The sequence below is a fragment of the Pleurodeles waltl genome, chromosome 10 (assembly GCF_031143425.1).
Source record: "Pleurodeles waltl isolate 20211129_DDA chromosome 10, aPleWal1.hap1.20221129, whole genome shotgun sequence".
Taxonomy (NCBI): Eukaryota; Metazoa; Chordata; class Amphibia; order Caudata; family Salamandridae; genus Pleurodeles; species Pleurodeles waltl.
In genome coordinates, this window is record NC_090449.1 from 39,163,816 (window position 1) to 39,191,081 (window position 27,266).

At 45.3% G+C, this 27,266-nt stretch overlaps 1 protein-coding gene across 5 annotated transcripts in view; it reads left to right on the forward strand.

The window, feature by feature from the left end:
* LOC138261016 (methyl-CpG-binding domain protein 1-like) overlaps positions 1–27,266 on the forward strand; it is a 1,081,642-nt gene that overhangs the window by 887,091 nt on the left and 167,285 nt on the right. For all 5 annotated transcript variants that reach the window (XM_069209617.1, XM_069209616.1, XM_069209620.1 and 2 more), the window contains one exon: positions 11,143–11,274. In XM_069209617.1, the coding sequence (XP_069065718.1) occupies positions 11,143–11,274 (132 nt within the window). The remainder of the gene's footprint in view (positions 1–11,142; positions 11,275–27,266) is intronic.

Below are 27,266 nucleotides of genomic sequence, written 5' to 3' on the forward strand. Positions count from 1 at the left end.
TACAAGGCCCAGGTCCGTTATTTCCCTTTTCAATTTGGCCGACATACCTCCAGAGCCCTGATATGTTGAGTAAGTTCTGTCCAATTCCAGATCCCATACCAAATTGAGATCACCTCCCGCCGCCATTTCCTTTTCAGCCCCTCAGAGACTCGCCAAAGGTAGGAGTTCTGGGATGTATTAGGTGCATATATATTGAGCAGGAGAAGCTTCCGATTTCCCCCTGGTCATTTGTACTGTTATGTACCTTCCCTCCCTATCCCGTACCACCCCAGTGATTATAGATCCCTAGTGTGGTTTGCAAAGTAGTCCCACTCCCACTGTTTTGGAGTCTGTGTACGCCCAATGGTGCACAGGGCATTTAGAGTGCACCATTCTGTTTGTTCGGCCCCCGGAGATGGGTCTCTTGTAGGAAGACCACATCAGGGTCCTGGAGCAGAATATAACCCCACGTTTGTTTACCTTTGTTGGTTTAAGCCCCATAGCCATAGAGAGGTGGTAAAGTAGTAGGCACTTGACCGTATACAAACACATTTTACCTCCTCCTGCCACCCATCTCCTCCCTCATAGAAAGTGTAGAATAGAAGTAGTTCCCGCATTATTTGCTCATATACCCCCGGCACCCATCACAGTTTGATGACCTGAAAAAAAAGTTAATAAAAAAGTTAATAACACTTGAAAAACCTCTACAGACCAAAAGGGTCCAACTTCTGTGTCAATTACCCACAGCGATTGGGACAAAGTGCCTGCATCGTCCTAGAGGAGTCACCATCTTGGAGCGATTGACACCTGGGACGGGTCGACTGTTGAGAACCAACAAGTAGTCCAAGGCAGGGATGACCAGTCCAGTCCCCCGCAGTTCACCACCATCAGAAACAGCAATTGTTGGACAAGAGGATACCAACGTTCAGGGCATAAATAGGGCCCTTCCGTTGTCCTGGTTGAGCCTTCAGAGAGAGACGGCAGGCGACGGATTTGATTCCTTGTCCATATTGCTTAGGTGCTGGATGATATCCTGTTATGTGTCCTATGTGGCTGTCTTCCCGGGATGTTTATTAGGACAGCGAGGTCCAACAGTAGTCCTTACAGGTTTCGGTTCCCTCCTGGGAGTGTCCCGCGACGGGGGATGATAGACCACCTTCCTCCAGGGGTGGTAGTCCTATCAATCGACAGGCCTCCTCTAGAGAGTGCACAGTCCAGCGTTTGCCCTTCCACTTGATGAGCAGAACTAAAGAATGGCCCCACTGGTAGGTAATGTTCAGCTCTCTTAGGTGGTCAGTAACCTATTTAAAATCTCGCCTGCGCCTGAGAGTCATAGGAAAGAGGTTCTGAAACAGCTGAATGGTATGGCCCTATTTACTAAGTCTGCCTTCTTTCTTGCTGCTGGGAGGATTGCCTCCTTTTCGGTGAAGTAGTCAACTTGTGTCAGAATGTCTGGGACCCCGTCAGATCAGTTCAGGGCTGAGCACTCTATCCAGCATTGGAGGGGTAAATCCACATTACCCCTATTAAAGCCATAATATCTGTACCCTCCAGTCCCCTCAGGACACCCCGGACAGGGATGTTGTTCCACCTGCCCTGGTTCTCTACGTCTTCTTGTTTGAGCTGTAGCTCAACATTTTGCTCTTCCAAGACTCACCACCGTAACATTTCTTGATCATCTGCTCTTGCATCAATGGTTTGCTCCATGTCTTCAGCTTGTTCGCCTAGTTCCTACACATCCTTTTTAAGATCCTTAATGCAGGTTTTAAAGTCTTCCTTAAGGGATCCCATTCCTGATCCGAACGCCTGTAAAAAGTTAGTCATGAATTCCTGGGTAATGGGAACCTGAAGGGAGCTGTCCATTGAGGATTGCTGCAACATTTCAACCTTTCCAGACTCCGTTTGGGCCACCCTACTCCAGAGAGAGGTCTCTGAAGTTTCTTTTGTGGCATGACGGCCAGAAGACGTTCCATAGGGTGCAAGGAAACAGGGTCTGCATTGAGTGTTCCGGCGCCATCCCCAGTCAATTGCCTGTGGGTCTGTTTCTCTCTGTCTTCTTGCTAGAGGTAACCAGGGCCATAGGTTGTCAAATAGAGCATGCACCCAAAATTTCAACTGTAGGCATCCAAAAGGTGCCCCAGGACCCCACAACCAGATTCCCCTGCACCGTGGCTCAGGGGGAGTTCCACACCAGGGTCAGGTAAGCTTCTTAAAATATGCCTTGGTGGCAGGAAAGGCACCCGCTGTCTCGCTGAACATGCTATGGCTCCTACTGGACAGGGGCAGGCTTGCAGAATAGTGAATCTGGCACCTGGGGGACAGCCCAAGACCCAGAAGTCTCCTGGGTTTGCTTAGACAAGTAATACCAACAAAGGTTGGGCTGATTGCTGGCCAGTGATGTGGTATTTGCTTGTCCAATATGGGGGCTGCAATGATTCCTCTGTCGAGTAGTATGGGCCTGCGACTTGCCCCGTCAACATCCCCAGACAGCAGCAGCAACAAGCTGTCAGATGTTCCAGCCCCGCCCCCCCCGGTCACCAACCACCGGGCCAGAGAGGCTCGGGCACTCTTTACTTCTGGCCTATGAGCAGGGAGGCCCGCCCAGCCGCAGTTCAGGCCCTCGAGATAGGCAGTGCTGTCTCCACTCCTCATCTCCTAGCCTCCATCTCCGACTCAGTAGGAGAGGCCTCGTGTGCCACAACGTGCATCATCCGCATATACCACCTCCCAGGACGAGTCCTATCAGGAGCTGTAAAGGGCAGCAGGGATGTTGGGCGCAACCGCCAGGCTCTCGCGGTCGAGGTAGTCCGTGCGCCATCTCCTCCCACCGGACGGCAGACCGGGCCAGGCTCTCCTGTACGGCTGATCCGTTTGACGTGGACACCCACTGCCCTGCTCTCACCAGGTAAGGCGCAGGTCTCTGCAGGGCTGTAGGTGTGGTTGAGGAATGGGCTCCAGCTGGGAAGATGGTAGGCATCAGCGGGCTGGCCCGTCCAACAAGGCCGCTGTGCCCAGGCCAGGACAGGAGGTTTCATCAGCACCACAGTGTGCTTGGGAGCTGCTAAACTACCCCTGCAACTCCTTCGTGTGGTATTTGCCTGTCCCGATGCATTGGATGGGGTTAGATCAGCTGCAGGGAACGGAATGCCAATGACCAGCGTCTAACTCCATTGCAAGTCAGGCCACGTCCCCAATACGATGATTTGTCTGTTCTTTGTCAGCTGAACTTCCTGGCACTTCTGAACAGCTAAATTCTTTCAAAAGGGATGTGTGTTACAAATATGCTATGCCTCTCCGTCTGAGGTAGCTTTTTCCGCTACCAAGGAATAATTACAAGACATCAAGTGGTGCAGTTGTGCAGTGATACTGACAGAATCTGTCTTGATCAGTCTAAAAGTGTCTCTCACGCTTATCTCAGAGCATATTTTAAAGCCTCCTCTGGTATGAACCCAATTATTAACTTTGCGTCTGGACATTTTTTTGCCAAGCAGATTTTGCAATTTCCTTGTCCCATGGTTGTTGAAAATTTGGAAGAAAAAGAATTACCATATGATTAAGTGTAGAGTCCGCAAAAAGATTGCATGATTTATTTGAGTCTGACTCAAATGCTTTGACTACCCAGATCCCCTAGGAAGGTCACTGATGACTCAAAGGAGGAAGAGGCATACTTACTAAATTTAGACTCTAGTGCTAAGCAGAGATTTCTGCTGGTGCTAGTAGATTACACTCATTAGTCTATTATGAGATGCATACTCATGACAAACCTGTTTCAGATTAACAAACTTTGTTTTCAGTTGTAATTGAGAAAGCAGCAGACATTAAGCTTCGGTATAGTTAAGCAGCAACCGACAGATCTGTTTTTAAGGAAGCAGTTATCTAATTTTATTCTTCCTTTTTAATAAGGAGTTAATGGATCTGATCCATGTGGTCATGCAGCCAAGGAAAATTTTATATGCCAGTCTTCAGCCACTAAACTGAATCAGAACACTATTCTTGGAACTCCAAAAGAGTATCAGAGCTAAAAATGTGGATGCTTTAGCAATGAACGTACTTGCTTCAAATAGTCTGTCTCTTGGATTGTCTAAAGCTACTTGTCTGTTAGCCAGATCTACACATTCTTTATGAACAGATGGTTTTAGCGGGTCTTTCCTCATCTGATTATATTTGCAGTCCTTTCAAGAAGCCTTCCAGGGTGATAAGGATGGAGCAGATTATTTTGGTGAAACTGCAAATCAGAGTCTAAAAAGAGCAGAGCAAGGCACTCCCAGGGCTTTAGCCCTGTTTTCAATCTCAGATAAGTTTCATATTTGGTATAAGAACTCCAGATGTTACTTCCTTTAATTTGGGAGATAGCAGCCTCAACCTGCAAGCAGGGTGGTGGATGGCACACATGGTGACAGGGCCAAAGTCCTTTGTCCTCCTCTTTGACTCCATGTTATTTCTTTCAAGATTGTGTTCATCAGACTGCTGCTGGACGTTTGGGTAGCAAAGTTTTTCCAAGATAGAAGAAAACTACATAAAACCAGTAGGTCTTGCAGATTGTGAAATGGGGTTGCATTCTGCCATTTCTTGAGAAACCCATGACCCTTTCCTCCTCAAACTCCACCTAAGCATGTTTTTGATTGAGACATCTATATTGTAGGAAGCTGCGCTAAAGGTGGATGCATCTTCAGAGAGAGTGAGAGGTTTTGATTTGCTGTACTTCCTCATTCCACTGTTTATTTTCTGAGAATTAGAAGCTAAAAATGTTCGTAAAGTTGTCCTGGGTTTAAAGGAGCTAGACTATATGGTATGCTTGGATCGCCAGGATGCTTATTTCAACATCCCTATTCTTCCGTCGCATAGAAGTATCTTAGGTTGACAGTAGTGCTCTTCTATGTCTTATTCATGGTGCTGCCCTTTGATCTCTCCTTATCCCCAAAGGCCTGTACAAAGGTTAAGGAATTAACGATGGCTCATTTGAGAAGAGCTCCAGTTCCTGGATACTCATTTTGTATTTCTGTTGATCAGGGTGAGACTGACTCTTGTGTTCCTTAACTTAGCCTATACAACCACACTATAAAAAGAGTGGGAGATGTCTGTGAATTGGGAAGAAAAATATTTTCCCAAATTAGATCCTGGATCTCTTTGTCTTATTAGAATACTCATCTTATTCCTTTGGGAAGTGTATCCAGCATTCTGAAAATGTTCTCATTCAAAAACAATCCTGTTAAGCCTGCAAGGACAGATTTATGTATGTTATGCATGATGACGTCATGTATATGTCTTGTACCTCTGGCGCTTTGTAGGATGTGGTTCCTTCAGTGGGCTCTGTTCTTTTAATGGAAGAAATACAATTAGAACTTGAAGGACAGCATGTCTCAACCCCCACGTGACATGGAATTTACAGGGGTGAAAGTGTATAGGTCACCTCCAAAATGGAAAGTGGTTCCATCCCGCTTGGCCACAATTTAACAATAGTGGCCCCTGCCTCTCTTCGGGGATGGGGCTCTCTGACAAGACATAACTTTCAATGAGTTGTATTATGCAGGAGAGGAAACTTCACATTAGAATGTCTGAGTTGGGAGAAATCAAGGTGGCTTTAAAGGTTTTTCTTTTCCAACTGCAGTACAGATGTGCAAGTCTGGAAAGGCAACACTACTGCAAGGTGGTTTCTAAACAAGTAACTCATGTAGCAGGGAAAGAGAGCAAGACTGCAGACTTTCTGGGGGTACTAACCTTGATGAACCATAAATGGCATCTTAATTCCAAAGTGGCTTATATGCTATTCCATGATTGCGGATTTCCAGAGATAGACCTGTATTGCATCGGGAACAGCATACTTTGTCGTCCTTATACCTTGCTGGATTAGCTGTTAGGGATAGTGTGTAGGAGACACTCTATTTCTGAAGTGATGCTCATTATTCATCTTTTCGATTGCCTCTGATGCTAAAGTTCACAAGATTCATTACCACAAAACTCCAGTGATTTTTGTCAATCCAGAATGGTATCATTGACCATGGTATCTAGATATTCTTGGCAGTTGAGCCTTCCCCCTTAAAGTGGCTCAGAAATGTGGAAAGCAGCTTATTCTCGAGGTTTTCCATCTTCGATCTTTTAACTTGAGAAGATCAGTCTTTCCTCGTATTTCCTCCTACAAAAAGTGTTTGCATTTATTTTGGCTGCTCAGTGGCCATCGACCAGGGCAATTAATTTTAGTAAATTATCCCTCTTTGCAGCTTGCTTTTCTGAATGTTCAATTGATCCTTTGCAGGCTAAGATTTTTATATTTGCTGTTTCCTTGGCATAACTGCTTGTAATTTGGTAGCACGAAATTGACATTTTCAGCTTGTTTATTTGTTTCTGAGCATACCTCTTCATTTGTGCCTACAGAGGGTTAACAGGTTTCATAAGGTTTCCCCCAGACCACTGCATATCACATCTTGAGACCTAAATTTCCTTTTATCTTTATTTTTGGGTACTCCATTCAAACCTATGCATTCTTGCCATCTAACATTTCTTTTCTGAGAAGCGATTTTCTTAGTGCCACCACTTTGCAAATAAGAGTGACTGTTTCTCTTCCTTTTACATTATTTCATAAGGATTCAAGTGAAACTTGCTTCTTCACCAAATTGTTGTGGCGTTCAATGTTTCTGAAACCATTTTTCTTACAGCCCTTTTCCTCCTCTCATCCATCAAAAGAATTGAAAGATACCAGAGACTTAACTATACAAGGGCTTTGAAATACTGTATACACAGACCCACTGATTTATGGAAGGATAATAATCCATTTGTATTTTTCGCTGGACAAAAGATTGCTTTTTTGCTCTTTAAAAACAGTCTGTTTACCTTTACATTTTATTGACATTGCTACAATGTTATGAGCTGGTTGAAAGTCTTCACCTGACGGGTTCTGGTTTTATTACACAAGAATAGCTGCATGAATTCAATTGATAATTATGGTCTCTCTGCACTGTTTTGTCAAATATTATTGTTTGGAGATGGCGACCTCAATTTGGTAGGACAATGTTATCATTTGAAGTGGAATAATATCCTAAACCTAACTAATTTTGAAACCCCATAAAGGATCTATGGATCATAATAACCGCTAGAATAATAAGTCACCTCAAGTAACATTCTGTCTGGTAGATATGACTCCTAGAGATCCCTTATGCCCTCTCATTGTCCCATTGTGGATTTTTTAAAAAAATCCTTTATGAATTTCTCTGCCTTCTTTTGCATCTTTAAGTGTATGCATGCATGAACCGTAGATTAAACTGATCTCACTGATGCTCCTGGCGCCTGGCCGTTGATACGTCCTTTTTGGAGGGGCTGCAAACAGCATTATCAACACTCAGTAATGCCATCTGACAGTGGTGATCGTGACTAGCTAAAGAAAACAATTCCAGATCCAGTCTCTGGGCTGGCAGGGATTAAAGTAAGGAATTGGCCAGAGTAATCACACCCATCAGAAGTGTCTTTACCAGAAATAGGTAACATGTTTTTGATTTTCTATCTTTAATGTGAGAAGTGTACTTGGATGATACAGCAATATCCTAGTGAGCAACAACCGTGATATATACTTGTTTAAGTTGTCTGTTTTATGACGCTTACCAATTTTAATGTATGCTTATTCTAATACAATAATTACTTACTCTAGTATAGCTTGTGTGTTGAAGTGTGCATATTTATTCCATTCTTCGGCATTGCTATTCTCCTATATGGAATTAACTGTGTATCAGTTCATTAAGTGATACCTTGCTGCAAGAGTACAGGTAATCTAGATGACTAAGTGCATCAAGATTCAAAACTAAATCACAAGCTAATAATTAAAAGTTAATTTCCTACCGTAAGAAACCCTAGTAGTCTGCAATGTCACATTGTCAGAATTAGACTCACTTTGCGGAGATCACTGTAAGGTATTAGTTTGATCAGTTGGTGCAAGTTGTTTGTACATGCTTTGCCCTGTCTATAAAAGAATTATCAGAAACTTCCAAGATTTTGTAAGCAAGATGATTTGTAATTGCCAAATTTAGTTTTAAGGTGCAACCAGTATCTCAGTTTATGTTCAGCTAGCTTTCTATTGTAGGAGTCTGCATTTCCTGAAGCACAGCTTGGCACATCCTTTTAGCCATGCAGACTTGCTTGCAAAGTCGTGTAATCCTAGAATATGATCATTCAGCAACTTTTTTGGAGAATGTAAGCTGGTTTTGAAATATTCAGCAGCAAAAGGGAATGTTTTACTTTAGAATAAATTGAAAGAAATTCTCTTGTGTGGAAGATTCTATCCATCCCGTGAGCAACTCAGCACAAAATATTACAAGTTTGTTTAGCTCAGTCTTTGGTAGAGGAGCGTTGCATAGTCTGTGTATACATCCCCCATTGCAAAATATGCCTGGCATATTGCTGTTTTTTCCCAGTTCCTCCAGTTTTTAGGCTGATTCCTTTTTAGGACTTGAATGTTGCACTTTCAAAGTCACTACCCCAATGAATAATTGCTGAGTTATAACAATGTGGTCAACTGATGAGGTGGTTATATTTTCATTGGAATGAGAAGGCTGTTGGGACTCAGTTTTCTTTGTAAGTTGGAATCTAGTCTTCCCACCAAAGTTCATTTCAAGGCTTGGGTAGGCTGAGCAGAGCAGACCTTTTGTCTTGTTACTTTTTCAGCTCACAACTCCAGTGCTGGAGAAGAACTAATTATCTCTAATTGAGTTCAACCTTTACAATTCTAGTCCTGTCTGATCCTGTTGTCCCCTAATGTGAAAGTGAAATGTGTGGTCTGTCAAGAAGTCAATAATAGGGGCGGTGAGGATGAAGTTGAGGGTGTGTGTCGTATTTTAAACTTATGCTATCAAAAACTTTTCAGAATATTTAGACAGTTCATGAACTTATGGGTTCTTACCAGATATTAGTCTGAAAGTTCACAAATTGTGACTTACTAACTGATGCCAGTATCTCCGAACCATTGTTACAGAACTATTCTTACAAACCATTGATATTTTTTATCAAGTATTCCTGCCGAAGATTTTAGTTATATCCTGATGAAGATGATGAACTACAGCTAATTTAAAGTCCCTTTAAAAATTGAGAGCAGTCTGATTAGCGTGAGAGAGACATTTTCACACCATGAAGACAATTAGACTTCAGTATTAAAAGAACTCCAATCAACGAGAATTCCAGTAAATGAAAATATAAAATTAAAAAAGGGTTCACCTTGAATTATGGCATAAAGAAGTTGAGGCAGGAGCTTATCAGCTTTCAAACAACATAGAAGTGAAGACACCTGTCTGAGTACATTTGCTTTGTCTTTATGAAGGTTTAATTTGATACCTTTTACCCACTCTGTCTGTCAAACTGCTGCTGAGATCTCCATCATTTGCAGATTGTAGAGGGAAGGTGCTGATAATGAATTGTTTTGATCATCCCCAAGTGCAGTGGAAAAACCTTAGGATCTGTAAGGATGTTTTTCCTCATTGATGTATACAACTACACAGGATAGTTACACTTTGGAGGTGTAAATGTATGGGTGACCAAAAATGAGAGAAATTACTTTGTAGCTGGCCCAGGTTGACGGTTATCCTTAAACATGTGCTTATTAGTGCTTCTTATAGTTTTTGTTGTTTATGCAGCATGCTTCATCACTACCCATTCATTTCCTGAGTATCTTAAATGTTTTAATGTCACATGTTGCTGCGTACAGAGATTGATGCACAAATATTAAGCTAGTGGCAAGCGGTACTGCATCAGTACAAGCTTAGCTGCATAAATCTCTGGAGTGCATTGATTGAAGATGGAAGGCAAAATGAGATTCCAAGTACATGTTTGTTTTCCTTTGGCAACCAGCACAAGCCCTTCTCAGTTGTTAATATGTACTTCGAACCTGCACCTCAGTATTTCCTATTCACACATATCTAAGTGGGATGTACAGTATCCTTTAAATTACAGCATTGGTTTGCACCAGAAACAGCAGTGGCCTCTTCCATAGCATTTTGAACTTTTACGTTAGTTGTAAAATATCACCAAATATGTTTGCATTATAGCTGATATGCAGTAAATTAGAAGCTGTCATCCTGGAGTAGTACTTTTCATGCAACTCCATTGCAATTCATCAAAAGCACATCCCTTTCAAAATAGTGTAAAGAATCACAAATCAACAAAACTCTTACATTCAAACTTTAAAATGGATCAAAATTTGGCTCTGAGATGGATGGCATAGAGACACATTTTGACTGCTGCCTTCACCCACCGCCGGCAAAGCCAATTTATGCCACTGGCCTATAAATATCCGAAATGACATAGATTTGATTGGAAGAACTTGCTCTAAGGCTTATTTTGACATGGGCTTATTTCATTTCACTCGTTTCCATGGCTGCTGAAGAAAATATGTGATTGGTTTTAAGGGCTAGCTTGCTTCTACCTAATGGAACACTGATTAGCTTTTTTATGAATCTTATCCTTATGATTTGCTTTTTATTCAGTTTTCCCTGTTTCTTTTACCACTTCCTAGGAGTTGTGGTGTAAGCCATCATCTAAAAGAGTGTTTCGTAATGCCTTTTGGCTAATAAGTTTAAATAGTCTTCCTATTCCTCTAACAAAGGGAGACTGAACATAGAGTATTGTCAATGACATTATAAAATTGCATAGAATGAAGGTATGCATTTTTAAACCTTTTAGTATTTACCTTTCCTGTACTATTTGTTCTTTTTCGGCCACCTTCGGTAAAAAAAAGATGATTTAGGACATGCATTTACAATTTTAATTTGTTACAGATTTTACCATTTTGCAGTCAGAAGTACTGCGTGTAGTTGTGTGCAGAATATATACGTTAATGTCTAGGAAAATGTCATACCTCACTACATGCTGTTAAGCTGTTTTCATTCTCAGTGTCAGACACCTCATTTAGATTCCTTGTCTAATGATCCTGATTATCTTGTTGAAGGATTATTTGATTTTTAGGAGCAGTGGAAACCTTACATTTTTGGAGGCCTGTTAATAAAAGCATAAGAATCGAGTCAGTCAAGATTGGTTCAGTGATTTTTTTTTTTTTCTTATACATGTACAGTTTAAAATATATGCATTTATACTAAGGCTGTCTGTGAATGAGCTCATGAACTAATGGGGTTAAGAACTTGTTTTGTTTGGAAGTTCTTACTTATGTTACATTTCTCCCTCCTTTACTAGTCGGACAGTGACAAAGAGTATGAAGCCAATGGCTTTTCCAGTGAGCAACGTTTCTGCTCAGAATCCTCAGTTCATATTAAGCAGGAGGTGGACTCCAATGGCACCTGTGAGGAGGTCTTGCTGACATCCCTGGTAAGATTAAATTGTGCTCACCCTCACTTGTTTATACTTGCACATGTACTCTATTTTCTAATATCCTGACCTTTTCTTCTGGTGCTCTTCTCAGATGATGAAAGACAGACCTTCAGAGACTTGATCTTCTGCCCTTACTCTTGTTGAGTCCATGTTTCTTAGCTGCCAGATCATATAGACAGATTGGAGGGCAGAAAAGACTCTGTTCAGTACTCATGCCTGCCCTTCCGCTTTGAATCTCCCATGAATCATTCCTTGATAGACCGGATATCCCTGATATGTTTTTCAAAAGCAAAGTAGTAACTTGAATGCATTTATAAAAGTATGACACGTATCCCATCCAAGTCATTGTTTTATGCTTTTGCCAAAAAAGTAGCTACCAGGGAGCTACTGTTTCACTTTGTGTGTTACAATGTCTCAGCCACGAAATTCGGGTTTTAAACCTTGTAGGGAGTGTGGCGGGCGAATGTCGGTGACAGACCCACGCGAAAATTGTTTGTGGTGTCTGAGCTCTGACCATGAGGTTGAAGCGTGCGTGTCGTGCCAGCGCATGAATTCAAAGGCTCTCAAGGAGCGGGAGGCCTAGTTGTTCTTCGAAGAAGAAGGAGAGACAGCACCATCGTGGGTCTTCTTCTTACGCTTCGAAATTGCACAGGTGTCATCAAGACTCCAGGCGCCAGCATGATTCACGACGTTGATCGAGTAAGGACCGATCCCGCTCAAGGTCGCCATCAGCTCGACGCCGAACGACATGGGAGGTTAGTCCAACTGCAACACCTCCGCTTCGGACATCTCCTACTTCTCTGACGTGTCCGCTGTCTGTCTTTGAGGTCAAGCCTCATCAGGATCCAGCGGTCTCACTGGCGCAGACAGAGATGCCCGAACCGACGCCGGAGTCGCCTCAGGTGCCGGCTCCACAGGGATATGCGGCTTTCCCGGCACCGGGCACAGACCCCGCCACATTTCTTAATGCGAAGTTTAACATCTTCACCACCATGGCTCCGGGAGGTGGTCAGTCAGGTCCTTCGGGTCTTTTGGCGTATAACATGGGTGTTCCGGCTCCGTACAGGCCGACACCCTTCATGCCTTTCCTTCCTACGGGAAGTGCTGGTTTGGCACCGGTACCAATGGCGTCTCCTAGAAGGCTTGTGATACCGACAACATCTGCTGCCCTGGCGCCGATGAGTTCGCCACAACTTCCATCTACGTTGAAGAAGCTTACGGCGCCGATGGATCCGGCGTTGGGTGAATCAGAGGGTCATCGCCGTCCGAGGTCTTCGGCGTCGGCAGACGCCTTATCGACGCCAAGGATAGAGGCCAGGCTCCGCTCCAGGAGATTGGCTCTGAGGCTGCTTGAGGAGCAGGAGTATGAGGAGCAGCTCTTGGAAGAGGGTGAGCTTGTAGAGCCCTTGGGAGACCTGCAGGGCTTGGACACTGCCAGTGGTTTGGACACTTCACTGGAGTGGGACTTGGCATCTCTGGGGGAGTACACCGAAGAGGCTGCTTCTTTCCATTCGGTGGTGTGGAAGGCGGCGGATTTTCTTGACCTTCCTCTTCCAGTTGCTGATATGAAGACTAACGTTCTTACGGAGGTGTTGCACCCTTCTTCAGCAGTGGCGGAGCTGCTTCTTCCAATTAATGAGGCACTCATAGATCCGATAATAGAGGTGTAGAAGAAGCCTGTGACTTCGGCACACAGTAAAAAACTCTCTTGCAAGGAGGTATCGGGTGGCTCCTGGAGATCCAGCTTTCTTGTCCAGACATCCGACTCCAGAGAGTTTGGTGGTGCAGGCCTCATGCTCCTCCCGCACTGCTCCAGGATCTTTTCCAGGGGTTCCTTCGGGCAGGGAATCCAAGAGAATGGACCAATCTGCAAAGAAAGGCCTTCGCTTCATGAAGCATGGCCCTTAAGTCAACTAATGCTTCCTGTACCTTGGGCAGGTACATCTATGCCCTGATAGACGAGGCCAAGACAAATTTTGGATTGCCGCAGGAGGTTCTGAACCTTTCGGCAGATGCTCAGGCAGCTGCGATCCAGGTTATCCAATCTGGGTTTGACACATCGGACTCCGTGGCCAGAGCTATGGGCACGTCCATAGCAACAAGACGTCATGTCTGGCTACTGTCTTCAGGATTCTCTCCCGATGTGCAGTCAACCCTACTTGATCTGCCCTTTGATGGGGATAAACTGTTTGGGACAAAAGCTGACTCTGCCTTGGAGCGGTTCAAAGACAGTAGGGCCACGGCAAGATCCTTGGGCTTGCAAGCTTCCACCTCTACTCCCTTGAGATCATTTAGGAGGTTCAGGGGGTTTGGGCGTGGCTCTTCCTTTCGGGGGAGATTCCAGGCAGCAGGACAGCAACCTACTACTGCTCAACCCTATAGATCATATAGGGGAAGGGGTAGGGTTTGTTCAAGAGGGGCCACACAGCAGCACTCTGCCTCTTCCTCTTCCTCCGTGAGTGGTACAGCAGGGAAAGCCGCCTTAGTCCTCCATCACTCCCTTTGCATGCATCTCCTGTAGGGGGGAGATTGTCTCAGTTTCTCCACATTTGGGAGTCAATAACATCGGACTCCTAGGTCACAGATATTGTGGGGAAAGGTTATACTCTTCCCTTTCGGGAGTTTCCCCCTCCCATCCCTCCCCACCCATCCTTCTGTTCGGAAGACCATCTTCTTTTATTACAACAAGAAGTTTTAGTCCTTTTGTCGAAAGGTGCATTTGAGTTGGTTCCACAGCAGGAGAGGGGTCAGGGCTGTTATACAAGATATTTCCTGATCGGTTGAGGCCAATCCTGGACGTGAGGATTGTGATTTGGTTCCTCAAGCAGGAAAAGTTCAAAATGCTGACCCTAGCACAGGTTCTTTTGGTGTTGAACGAAGGGGATTGGATGGTGTCTGTAGACTTGTAGGATACTTACTTTAATATCCAGATCCTCGAGTCGCACAGGAAGTATCTCCGGTTTGTGGTGGGGTTGCAAAACTATCAGTTTGCGGTCCTTCCATTTGGTCTTACTTCGGCACCTCGAGTCTTCACAAAGGTGATGGCGGTGGTTGCAGCAGAGCTCAGAAGGAGGGGGATAGCAGTATTCCCTTATCTGGACGATTGGTTAATCAAAGCCAAGTCTCCGAAGCTCCTGCAGCGTCACCTGCAGTCGACAACCCAGTTGTTGTTCGATCTGGGCTTTTCGGTGAACGTGCCCAGATCTCACCTGGAGCCCTCTCAACACCTCCTTTTCATAGGGGCAGTACTGGACACAACACTGAATCGAGCCTTTCCGCCACCGCAGCGGATTCAGGACATTCAGGCTCTGATTCCAGTGTTCCAGAATGGAGCGGTCGTTCCAGTCCTCAAGGTCCTTCGTCTGCTCGGTCTGTTCGCTTCTTGCATTCTGTTGGTCACTCATGCACACTGGCACATGAGGGCTCTTCAGTGGTGCCTCCGCAGGCAGTGGTTTTAACACAAAGGGGGTCTCGAGGAATCGATAAGGATCTCCAGAGACGCTGCATCGGATCTTCGATAGTGGGCTGCGGTCGGCAACCTTTCTCAAGGAAAGCCATTCTCGCTGCCACCTCCAGTGCCCACAGTGACGGATGCCTCCACTCTAGGGTGGGGGGAGCTCATCTGGGGGACCTGGAGGTCAAAGGTCATTGGTCTCCAGTGGAACAGAGGTTTCACATCAATCTGTTGGAATTGCGGGTGATACGTCTGGCTCTCAAGTCCTTCCCTTCCCTTCCCTTCCCTTCCCGGTTGGTCGGTTGATTCAAGTCCTGACGGACAACACTACCGCGATGTGGTATATAAACAAACAGGGAAGAGTGGGGTCGTACCTTCTCTGCAGAGAAGCTCTGCGACTCTGGTCCTGGGCACAGGACCATCGGATTTGCTTGGGAGCAAACTATTTGGCCGGAGTTTTCAACCTACGTGCAGACAGTCTCAGTCGGCACATCTCGACCGATCACGAGTGGCGGCTTCATCCAGACCTGGTCCTTTGCATCTTTCGGATATTGGGGTTGCCTCAGGTGGATCTGTTTGCCACTCGGGAGAACACGCACTGCCCGTTGTTTTGGAGCCTCCGGTATCCGGTGCAAGGAGCTTTGGGGGACGCGTTTCAGATGTCCTGGAAAAGTCAATTGCTTTATGCGTTTCCCCCATATCCTTGATTCCTTGGGTCCTGAGGAAGATTCGCCAAGACCGGGCCCAAGTCATCTTAATAGCTCCGGATTGGCCAAGAAAGGTGTGGTATTCAGACCTTCTTCAACTCTCTCTGTGCCCTCCGCTCCGTCTCCCTCACTGGGCAGACCTCCTCTCGCAGTCGCAGGGGCAGGTTCTACACCCCCACCTCCAGAGCCTGCACCTACATGCCTGGAGATTAAACAGGGCAATCGGAGTATGTTTTCTCTCCCACCTGAAGTGGTGGACGTTACATTATCTGCCAGGCGACACTCCACCAAATCTATCTATGCAAGCAGGTGGGCTAAATTTGTGACTTGGTGTGGAGAGAGTCAAATTGATCCCTTACATGCCTACTTATCTGACATTTTGTCATTTATGTTATCCTTAGCACAGAGGGGTTGTGCAGTTGCAACTGTTAAGGGTTATTTGTCCGCGCTGTCAGCCTTTCTGTGCCTTCCAGACTAACCCTCCTTGTTTAAGTCCCCAATAGTTTTGAGGTTCATTAAGGGTCTCACTAACAAGTTTCTGCCCACTCCATTTGTTATGCCGCAGTGGGATTTGAACTTAGTGTTGGCTTTTCTGATGGGTTCACCGTTTGAAACGATGCATTCATGTCCCTTAAGGTTTTTAGTTTTAAAAACTGTTTTTCTAGTTGCCATTACATCTGCTAGGAGGGTGAGTGAGCTCCAGGCTCTTAGTGTGGAACCCCCATATACTTCCTTTTATAGGGACAAGGTGGTGTTAAGGCCCAGGGCAGCTTTCTTACCGAAGGTTGTTACACCCTTTTATTTAGGACAGTCCATCACACTTTCCTCCTTCTACCCTCCACCTCATCCATCAAAGGAGGAAGAGAGGCTACACCGACTAGGTCCAAGAAGAGCATTGAGCTTCTTCGTCGACAGGATGAGAGAGTTCAGACAGGACGATCAGCTCTTCGTCGGTTACGTGGGAAAGAGGAAAGGCAAAGCTGTCCACAAGAGTACGCTTTCCAGGTGGGTCATTCTTTGCATCAAGTTGTGTTATTCTCTAGCTAAGAAGGAACCTCCAGTGGGGTTAAGAGCCCATTCCACCAGGGATAAGGCGGCCTCCTCGGCCTTAGCTAGAGGTGTTCCTGTGATTGACATCTGCAGGGCTACAACTTGGGCATCCCTCCACACATTTGCAAAACATTATTGTTTGGATTCTGAAGTCCGGAGGGATGGCCATTTTGCACGGTCAGTGCTGCAGGATTTCTTGGTTTGACCATTCAGGCACCCACCACTGAGTGCGGTACTGCTTTGGGTCTCTATTCTTTAGGTGAGGAATCCACAGGTAGTTGTATCCAGCAGAAGAATAAGTTACTTACCTTTTGTAATGCCTTTTCCGGTGGACACACTAGCTACCTGTGGATTCCTCACAGTCCCACCCGCCTCCCCGTTGCCTGGCTGGTCTTACCAAGATTTCCTTGGGTGAGCATCTGTATGTTATTTATATGTATATACTGATGCAATGATTTATAAATGTGTATATCATCTTTTGTATATATAGGTGTGTATATATATATATATATATATATATATATATATATATATATATATATATATAGATATTATTCATATTGTAGATCTGTATACAGTAGGATGTTTATTTCTACTCGCTATGTTCTTATTGGTTGAATTAAATGATGGTATATACGTTTTGATTGATGTGTTCATGTCAAATGTGTAGTGTCAAAGTTCACCTGTTAGCCTCAAAGGCACGTAAAAAACGGTGATAACTGATGTCTGCACGTCGACGAGGGCCTCTTATTGCCTGGGTGAAGTCATACGGCGTCGCTTGGGAGTCTGGCAATTGTGACGTCACCGTCGACGTGCAGAACTAGATGAAAACTTTCCGTCAAATGCTGGCGCATGGGGGAAATTTCTTTAGGTGAGGAATCCACAGGTAGCTAGTGTATCCACCAGAAAAGGCGTTACAGAAGGTAAGTAACTTGTTCTTCAGTGCTCATGCACTATTATGTCCAAGAAGAGCCTAGCCCACGATCCTTGCCTGTGGAATGGAGAACATCTATTTGAGGAATATGAGTTGGGAAGATGACTCACTATCAGAAAAGGGCTTCCTCAGGGCTTCTCTCTTGAACATGGAACTGGTTGCTATTGCTAGATTCCATTATTTTCTTAGAACGTGTTTCAGGAAAAGTGCACCTTATGCGCACCTAAAAGAAGCAAGCAGTAATTTGTGTATGAATTTATGGAAATGTCCAAAGTATCTGTTAAATCATTTCTTCTCTTGAGCACATGGGGGAATCAGGTCTTCTCATCTGTATAGCCTACCAACACCATGTTCCTGAATTTATACTCCAGTAAGGGGTGGAAAACCTTTACTATTACACAATTACCTCTGTTTGTTTCTCAGAAAACGTCAGCATATGTAGCTTTATTCTGCATTTTCCATCCTGAATTAAAACAAAAAAAAACATTTTAAGGCTCTTCCAGTGAAATTTTCTGTCCCAGTGCCTTCCCTTTTGGTCATGCGCCCTTTATGTGGCAGAAAGAAGGCAGTTTCAGACTCCCATCAGGACTTTGTTGCCTGTTTTCCAAACTGACATTCAACCACTAAATGTTGGCTTTATGAGGAAATGTCATGAAGAACATTAAAGATTGTGAGGGAATCAGGCAGTGTGGCATGCTAGAGGACATGATGGTCAAAGGGAAAGCAGAAATGGCCAACAGAGAGTGATTCCTCTTCTGTGCTTAAGTCTTCAGTATCTATAGGCTCCAGAAGAAGCTGGCAAGGAAAAAATATCAAAAAAGGAAGAAAAAAAAGCCATCATTATTTGTCACTTCTGTCGACCCCAACCTCACTTTAACACCAAGAAGATTGTCATCAGTTATGTCTTTCAATGTTGATGCTGAAACACGACCATTTTAATATGGTGAAGATCTACAATGTTGAAACAATCCCATCTCTGTACATTGTGTCCTTCGCTACAATAGAGACCTTGACGTTGAATCTTCCTTTGCTACGGTAGAGGCCATTGACATTGAATCATCTCTGGCTGAATCAGTTGTTCAAATAATAATACTCTGCATCTTAGCTTTACATTTCATCACCCAGAACAACATTGAGAGTGTATTTGTCTTCTACAGCCTCCGTAGTAGAAGTTTATTTGCGAAGGAAAAGGCTCAAATTAATCCAAATATGACACCAGCCCCTTTTTGGGACCTTGTCGTTCAGGATTTCACCTAAGGTCCCAGTTCAGGCTCCTTGAGGCCTTTGAACCTACCTTCACCATGTAACACTGATCATTGATGGCATCCAGAGAACATCCATTTCTCAGTCAGGAAGAGACGTTGTTCAAGGTAGTCACTTCAGCTGGCATATTAACTGCCTCCTTCACTGAATTACTAACCTGCTTGGAAGCACAGAAGAGACAGATCCCTTATGTGGTCTCCTTCAGCATTGTTCAAATTGGATACATAGAGTTAAAAAATAATCATACAGACACCAGCCTATTTTGCCGGATCATCAGCTAGAGTTTCACCTGTGGATGACATCACCACATTTCAAGATGTCCCAGGTAGATGCGCCCAAAGTTAAATATTCCTTTTGAAACTCCTTACATGGCTTCCTCAGTAATCATGGAGACCTTAAAACCCTGCTTGACTTTTTGACCATTACGTCTCCTAATACCTGAGGAATTCAACAAAAAACACATCTCCTTCTGAAGAAGTATAGGGCCCTTCGTCAATATAATGTATTTCTACATTTTCATCCCACACTGGTCTATGTAAGAGTTAGCGAGGAAGCACCATTCTTCAGCCCTAGAAATATCTGGTCCTTCTGACAGAGAGAATAAAATGGTGGACACTGCATGAAGAAAGAACCACTATCATCACTCTCAGGCCAGCCTTACCTACAGCCCAGTTTGGGAGATGTGATCAGCCACACTGGGAGTCCCTACAAGCAATTGCACAGGATCGACCTAGAAAGAGACAAAAGCATTTTAATTACATTGTTCAGGAAGATCTCCTGAATTCACATTAGACCATCAGTGCCTCCATCGATTTAACTGAGTTAGCAATACTGCCACAGAATCACTCTCAGGCGATCATCTTGGTTGTGTCTCAAATTGTTAAAAACAGATGCCCAATTGACTTCATCTCACTTCTCTGGATGCTCCCTTTTTCCACCACACAGAGTAGGAGATTGTCCACATGAAACCAAAGCAGGAATCTTTAGGAGCAGTCGGGCTAGAGCAGAAAAGACATCAATTCCCTTATTTGGCACTACCGGCTACACCAACAGCAGCACCAACTATCTCAGAGGTGCACCTACTATCGGAAGCGTAGAGCCAAGTCAAAGCCTTCCAACCAGTAATCCTCAAATGTTTCTAGAAGGTCTCATCTAAAAACAGGCAATGCCATTTCGATCCTTCCACCACTGTACTCTTCTCCAGTGGGGGTTGTGTGTCACAACACCTAAAAGAGTTCCAAAGCATAACGAATGACAGGTGGGTCATAACTTTGCTGCAAGGTTATTTGATTTTGGTTTAAAAAAAAAAACACCACTGCTTATACCACAGGCATCTAATAGAGACTTCTAGCTGCAGATTCCTTACCTTAGAATTACCCCCAGGCATTAGACTGGATCTGGAAATGTTTTCATGAGCAGTACCGTTTAGCTACACGTGGATTTGGCGCAAAAAGTGACATTCACAGTGCCTATATAGGCACCACTGAGGTACTTTGACATCAGTTCTCTTCTTTCCGCACCAGTTAGCACACATCCAGAGATGAGCTACCCTAGTAATTTTTTGCCTAAAGTTTTTCAATATCTTTGAGGTTTTTTCCCCTTGGTGTGGCAGGGATGTCATCAAGGAAGGGTGATTTCAAGCCCTGCAGTGTCTGTTACCAATCAGTGTTGGTGTCGGTCACACCCTTGTGTGTCTCCGGTGCCTCAGGCCCAACCATGACTCGAAGGCCTGCACGTATTGCCATGCCATGAACCCGAAGGCTTTGAGAGAGCGATTCCTTAAGCTCCTGGCGACTCAACGTGCGATGCTGCAATAACCCAGATCCCAGTTGAGGTGAAGATACTGGGAGCGTCCCTGGAGCCGTAGATTGTCATTGCACTCGAGGTCATCTGATCACTCAGGTAATTTGTCGAAGAGGTCTTTGACTTCACCTCATCCATCGGTAGAGAGGAAGTGTTCTTGGTCGAGGCTGGATGCCTAGGCCGTCTCTGGGCCGCCTTGAGTTTCAGGGAGCTATAGTGAACCCCGCCCAACTCAAGGAGTTCTGTGAGGCCATGCGTCTCATATTTGGGTGGCCAGTTCACCCCAGGTGCATCTTTGGGACCCAAATGTTCGTAAGGGGCTCCTTCTGGTTCTGTGCTTGACAGCTCTGGCCTCAAAGCCAGTAGGGCCCCAAGGATCCAATCTTGGGCCCAGACTGATGCTGGCCGTGCCATGTTGACCTTCCTCTGCACTAGTCCTAATGTCGACACTCCCAGTGCTGCCCCAGTCCTCCTCCCCAGACTCTGACACAGAGCTAGAAGGAGGTCAACCAATGGCACCGACTGAAGCAATGTCTTCCAGGCCAGAGCTTGAGCCCTATTCTTATGGGCTAGGACCTAGGGAGGATTGGGAGGGGTCGCTGGACCCTGATGAATACCAGCATTATGATGCCAACATGGACTGGTGTGAGGATCTGGAAAAGGCCAGTGGACTGGGCACTTCTCCCGATACGGTCATGCTTTCTCTCCCTACCGTAGCTATGGAGGAAGGGCTGTCCTTCACCATGATGGTGCAGAGGGTGACTGAGGTCCTTGACCATCAGTTGTCCTCGGAGGCAGTGAGCAGTGAAGACTAATGTCTTGACAGAAGTGCTGCAACCAGGATTGTCCCCCTCAGAACTGCTAATCCCATTCAACAAGGCCCTCATGGACTTCCTAATTAGGACCAGGTCAAAGCCCAGCACAGGGGCTCCTGTGGATAGGATGATTGGCCACTGTCACCGCCCCGCTCACCCAATACCCCCACCCAGAGAGCTTGGTGGTCCAAGCCTCTCAGTCCCTTGTAACTCTTGGTGCATTCCCTACCAGACCCCTAGATAGGAGTCTAAGAGGCTAAGAGGCTCGACACCTTAGCGAAGAAGATGTTTTCTTCCACCAGCCTGGTTCTGCGGTTTGGGTACAATGTGTGCCTTTTGGACTGCTATTCCTACACCCTAAGGGATACAGCTGCAAAGTTGCTGCCATTGGTCCCGGCGGGGGATCGAGCTGTATTTTCCCAGGGTGTTGCCGATGGAACCAATGCAGCGAAGTTCAAAATAAGATGTGTACTGAACACTTCTGACTCACTATGTAGAGTGGTTTCATCAACGGTGGCTTTATGATGCAACACCTGGTTGAGAATGACTGGTGTTTCTGGGGATGTCCTACTATCTCTGAGACATATCCTTTGATGGCTCCCGACTCTTCAGAGAAGAGGCAGATTTGGTGCTTGCGCTCTTTAAGAACAGTATGGCTACAGCCAGGTCCTTTGTACTTTCTAAGGTCCTTGTCACCCACAATCAGTGGATATGGAAGGAGCTTTCAACTGTGTCTTTACCCTACCAGCCGCCGCGCCTGCTGTCTAGCTTCTGGATGGCCGAAGGCTCAGTACCCACCAATCGTGTGGGTCAGGTAGCCAGCAGTCAGGCCAGTCCACCACCCTCTCACCAGCTGCAGCCTCAAAACCCTCCTAACCTGCTCTAAGACCATCATGGGCATCCAGTTGGTAGCAGGATTTTCCATCACTTGCCCCACTGGCTGCCATAACCTTGGACAGGTGGGTTTTTCAGATCATCTGAAGGGGCTCCCTCCCTTTGTGACTACCTCTTCCCCCATGTCACATACTTCTGACTGACGGAGGATCACCTATCTCTTCTCTGCCGGGAAAGCTCAGCTCTCCTGGAAAAGGGAGGCATAGAGAGGGTACTAACATCAGAAGTGGGCCGTTGTTGCTACTGCAGCTACTTCTGTGTGTCATAAAAGGACGGGGGACTTCTTCCTTTCCTGGATCTAAGTCCTCTCAATTTCTTCCTCAGAAAGGAGAAGTTTAAGATGCTCACCCTGGCTCAGATCTTGTCTGCTCTGGACCTGGGAGACTGGATGGTAGCGGTGTACTTGCATGATGCATACTTCCACATTTCCGTCCTGCCAGGGCACAGGCATTACCTGTGGTTTATTATAAGCACTTTCAGTTCACTGTGCTTCCCTTTGACCTTACCAGTGCTCCTCGGGTGTTCACTAAGGCCATGGCGGTGGTTGAAGTTTATCTGCAGAGATCAGGGGTGCCAGTCTTCCCCTATCTCGACGACTGGCTGTTGAAGGCAAGGTCGCCCCAGGCTGTCAGCTCCCATTTTCAGACTACAGTGGACCTCTTGCACTCGCTGGGGTTCACTATAAATGTGCCAAAGCCACACCTCACCCCCTCTCAGTCGCTCCCTTTCATCGGAGAGGTTCTGGACAAAGTGCAGTTTCTGGCTTATCCTCCCGAAAAACGAGACTAAGACATTCTGGCTATGATTCCAATCTTTCGGCCTCAGTCTTGTTTTCGGTGAGACTGACTCTGAGGCTGCTGGGCCTCATCACCTCCTGCACCCCGCTAGTAACACTGGCCAGGTGTCATATGCGGGATCCTCAGTGGGACATGAAGTTCCATTGGGCGCAGCGTCGGGGGAATCTCTCTGACCTGTCCAGATCTCGGAGGGGACTGTGACAGACCACCAGCGGTGGCTTTCGAATCCGCATTGGGTCCACAGCAGATCTCTCTCTCTTCCCCAACCAGATCTCTCTCTATAGTGACAGATGAGTCACTTCTGGGTTGGGGTGGCCACATGGGAGAGGCAGAGATCAGAGGACTCTGGTCTCCAGCGGAGTCGGGCTCCATATCAATCTGCTGGACCTCTGGGCCATCAGGCTTGTGTTGAAAGCATTCCTTCTCTCTCTCAAAGGGAAAGTGGTGCAGGTGTTCACAGACATACTACCACCATGTGGTATTGCAACAAACAGGGCGGAGTAGGGTCCTGGACCCTTTGTCAGGAGGCACTATTCCTCTGGACATGGCTGGAACATCACGGCATTACTCTGATGCTTCAACATCTGGTGAGTTCCCTCAACGTCAGAGCGGACAAACTCAGCCGTCGATGCACAGCCGATCACAAATGGCGACTCCATCCAGAGGTTGCGCAAGGTCTCTTTCAGCAGTGGGGAGAGCCTTGGTTAGATCTGTTCGCCTCCACAGAGAATGCGCAATGTCAGCTGTTTTGCGCGTTAGAGTTTCCAAGGCGGCACTCGCTCGGATACGCTTTTCGTCTCGAATGGAACTTCGGCCTCCTTTATGCCTATATCTCTTCTGTCCAGAGTCCTCAAGAAAATCAAGAACGATCGGGCCCAAGTCATCTTGGTTGCTCCGGACTGGGCACAGAGAGTATGGTATCCAGAGCTATTGAGCATGTCCGTCGATCCTCTACTCAGGCTGCCTCTTTGGGCGGATCTTTTGTCACATCAACAGGGGACGGTTCTTCACCTGAACCTGTTCAACCTCCGCCTTCATGCGTGGAGATTGAGCGGCAACAGTTGACGGCTTTTGCCCTTCCACCCGAAGTCTACAACGTTATCTTGGCAGCCAGGCGTCCATCAACTAAAACTGTATACGCCTGTCGGAATAAATTTGTGGCATGGTGTACCAACAAATCTGTTGATCCCCTTTCTGCCCCTCTATCCTAGGTTCTTCTGTTCATTCTTTCTTTAGCCCAGCAGGGCTCTGTTTTGGGCACCCGTAAAGGGTATTTATCTGCCATTTCAGCCTTTCTTAGGCTACCTGATCAGCCCTCACTCTTTAAATCTTCTTTTGTGAGTAGATTCCTAAAAGGCTCACCCATTTATTTAATCCCACTCCATTTACCATGCCTTAGTGGGACCTTAATCTTGTTCGTACTTACTTGATGTGTACCCCCTTTGAGCCAATGCATAATTGTCCCTGCGACTCCTCACCTTCAAAACTGTCTTTTCTGGTCGCTATCACCTCTGCTCGTAGGGTGACTAAGCTACAGGCCCTTTCCTCAAAGCATCCATACTTGTCTGTGCATCCTGACAAAGTCGTGTTGTGCCCTAGGGCTTCCTTCCTAAGGTGGTTACATCCTTTCATGTAGGCCAATCTATCACTTTACCTACTTTCTACGCACCCCCACATCCTTCCCATGAGGAGAAGAGACTCCACCGTCTGGACCCAAAAAGAGCGTTGGTGTTCTACCTCAATCGTACTAAAGATTTCCGGGTGGATGATCAACTCTTCATTGGGTATGTGGGTGCAAAAAAAGGGAAGGTGGTGCAAAAGCGTACCAACTCTCGATGGGTGATTCTTTGCATCAAAATGTGTTAGGCTTTGGCCAAGAAGCAACCTCCTGAAGGCTTCCGTGCTCATTCCGCCAGAGCAACTGCTGCTTCCACTGGATTAGCATGCGGAGTTCCGGTCCTGGATATCTGCCAGGAGGCAATGTGGGCGTCCCTGCACACTTTTACTAAGCACTACTGCCTGGACAGTCAGGTCTGTTGAGACTGCTATTTTGGTTTTTCAGTCCTACAGGACTTTCTAGTATGATCTTGGTTCGCAGCCCACCACTGAGGATGGCATTGCTTGGGTATCTATTCCAAGGTAAGGAATCTGCAACTAGAAGTCTCTATCAGATTTACAAGTTGCTTACCTTCGGCAACAAAATATCTGGTAGAGACCTATTCTAGTTGCAGATTCCTTTCCACCCACCCATCCTCCCCGCTCGCGAACTGATTTCTAGAGACAGGGATTCCCCCTTTCAGGTCCTTACCTCTGGCACACCAATCTCAGTGTTCTTAGCGGCTCTGCGCTTTGGCATGGAAAGTCGTTAAAAGAAACTGACGTCACTGTGCGATGGCAGCGTCTATATACTACTCCCAACGTCATCACGGCGACCACAACGCCTACATGGCCCACGGAGTCAACCGACGCCACTAGAAGAGAAATCTCTGGATCCAGTCTGACGCCTTGGGGAGAATTCTAAGGTTAGGAATCTGCAACTAGAATATGTCTCTACCAGATATTTAGTTACAGAAGGTAAGTAAATTGTACTTTTTAACATGAACCGAGAAACATTTCTGCCCCCTCTGTAACAACAATAATTCTGGACTAGATTTGTGTTCTATATGGATCCAAATTTTAGCCTACTAAATAAAACATACATTTTTTTTGTTCAACAGATATGCTAAACACATATATTTGAAGGTGCTCTTGTATGTGAAAATGTAGAAAAAAGAGGCTCCGTGAAGTAAAATATTTGCCTTGGCTCACATAATTTGGGACCAGTTTATAGGTTACGAGCATTGCAGTTAAATCGAGTAGACTAAATAATTCAGTAGACCTGCAGGTCTAGTAACATTTCAGTGCTTTTTTTTTTTTTTTTTTTTAGAGGCCTGTGATGGATAGAATGCTTGAATTAATCTCAGCCATTGATAATTACTCAGGCCACACCCAATCCTGTGTTTAAGCCCAGCATGCCACCTCACTTTGAACACAGCCATATGCAAATCTGTTTTGATTCTGCTCAGTTGGAACAGCCAGGCCATGTCCTTCCTGAACCAGAACACAAACAATTATCTAAAGTACATTCTGTTAAACCTTACAGAGACATAATTATTTTTTTTCAACACTGCCTAGTATATTGATTGATCAAAAAAAAAGAACAGAGTGCTTTTAAACAGTGCCTTACTTCTACTTTTAAGCAGTGTGTCCGAAGGAGTTCTCCTGCTTTCTAACAGGGGGCAAGGACTGCAGCATAAAATCTTAGCCAAGAATTATTAGGATGTTTATAATTAAACAGTTTACACTTGCCACTGTGATGACTGAAACTAATACAACTACATCTCAGCATATAACAGGGGCTTGTATAAAATGCATCTTCATTATTTTGTATCTAGCTGATCCATTTATAGATAGCTTGAGAAAGACATTCCTGTTTACTAAAAGATCCATAAAACTTTATGGCCCAAAGGGCGTGTTTTTGTGAAGAGTTCCCTAGGTGTTAATTGGGTTCTTACAGGGTACTTGAAGACAAATAATAAAGTCATATTTTGTCATTTGTCCTTGATTGCTAGCTCATTTAATGGACAGGATCCAGAGAGTAAAGGAACTGTCTGCTACCATCAAGAGACAGGGCCATGGGTTGCCTTTGGTGAGCCTGCATCAATCCGTTTTTTTGTGTGCTGCTAGCCGTTGGACCTGGATTCTATGTTTCTATGTCTAGATGTTTTACTTGATTCTTTCCCCCACAATGTCAGGGGATTTTTTTGGTGCCTTGCTAATCATTTCAGTGCTTATGTTCATTTTCTATAAAGAGCTACAAGATTGCCAAGAAACGTAGCGTTTTTAAAAAAAGAACATTTGTATAACCTTTCATAATTTTGTTCTTCAAATCGGGGCCCTCTTAAGCAGACACTTAACACCTTTGGCCTGTATGTTTCTGTGCAAGTTGGCACATTTGCTGCTTATCTGAGTAGTAGTTGTTATTTCCTTTGGCAGTCACGAACATGACTCAGAAAACTTTCTAAGCACTCAGTCCCGTACTGATATTTTGGGGTGACCCACAGTTTTGATAAAGCACAAAACTTTAATTGCAAGCTCTTTCAAGTCCTTGCACCTCCCTAAGAAAGAGCCGCAGGTCTTCAAAAGATGTCCTTAAGACGCTGTGGCATATGAATCTATGCATAAATGAATCTTTGATTAGGGTTTAAGCTAAAGCCAGCCTACTACTTTCAG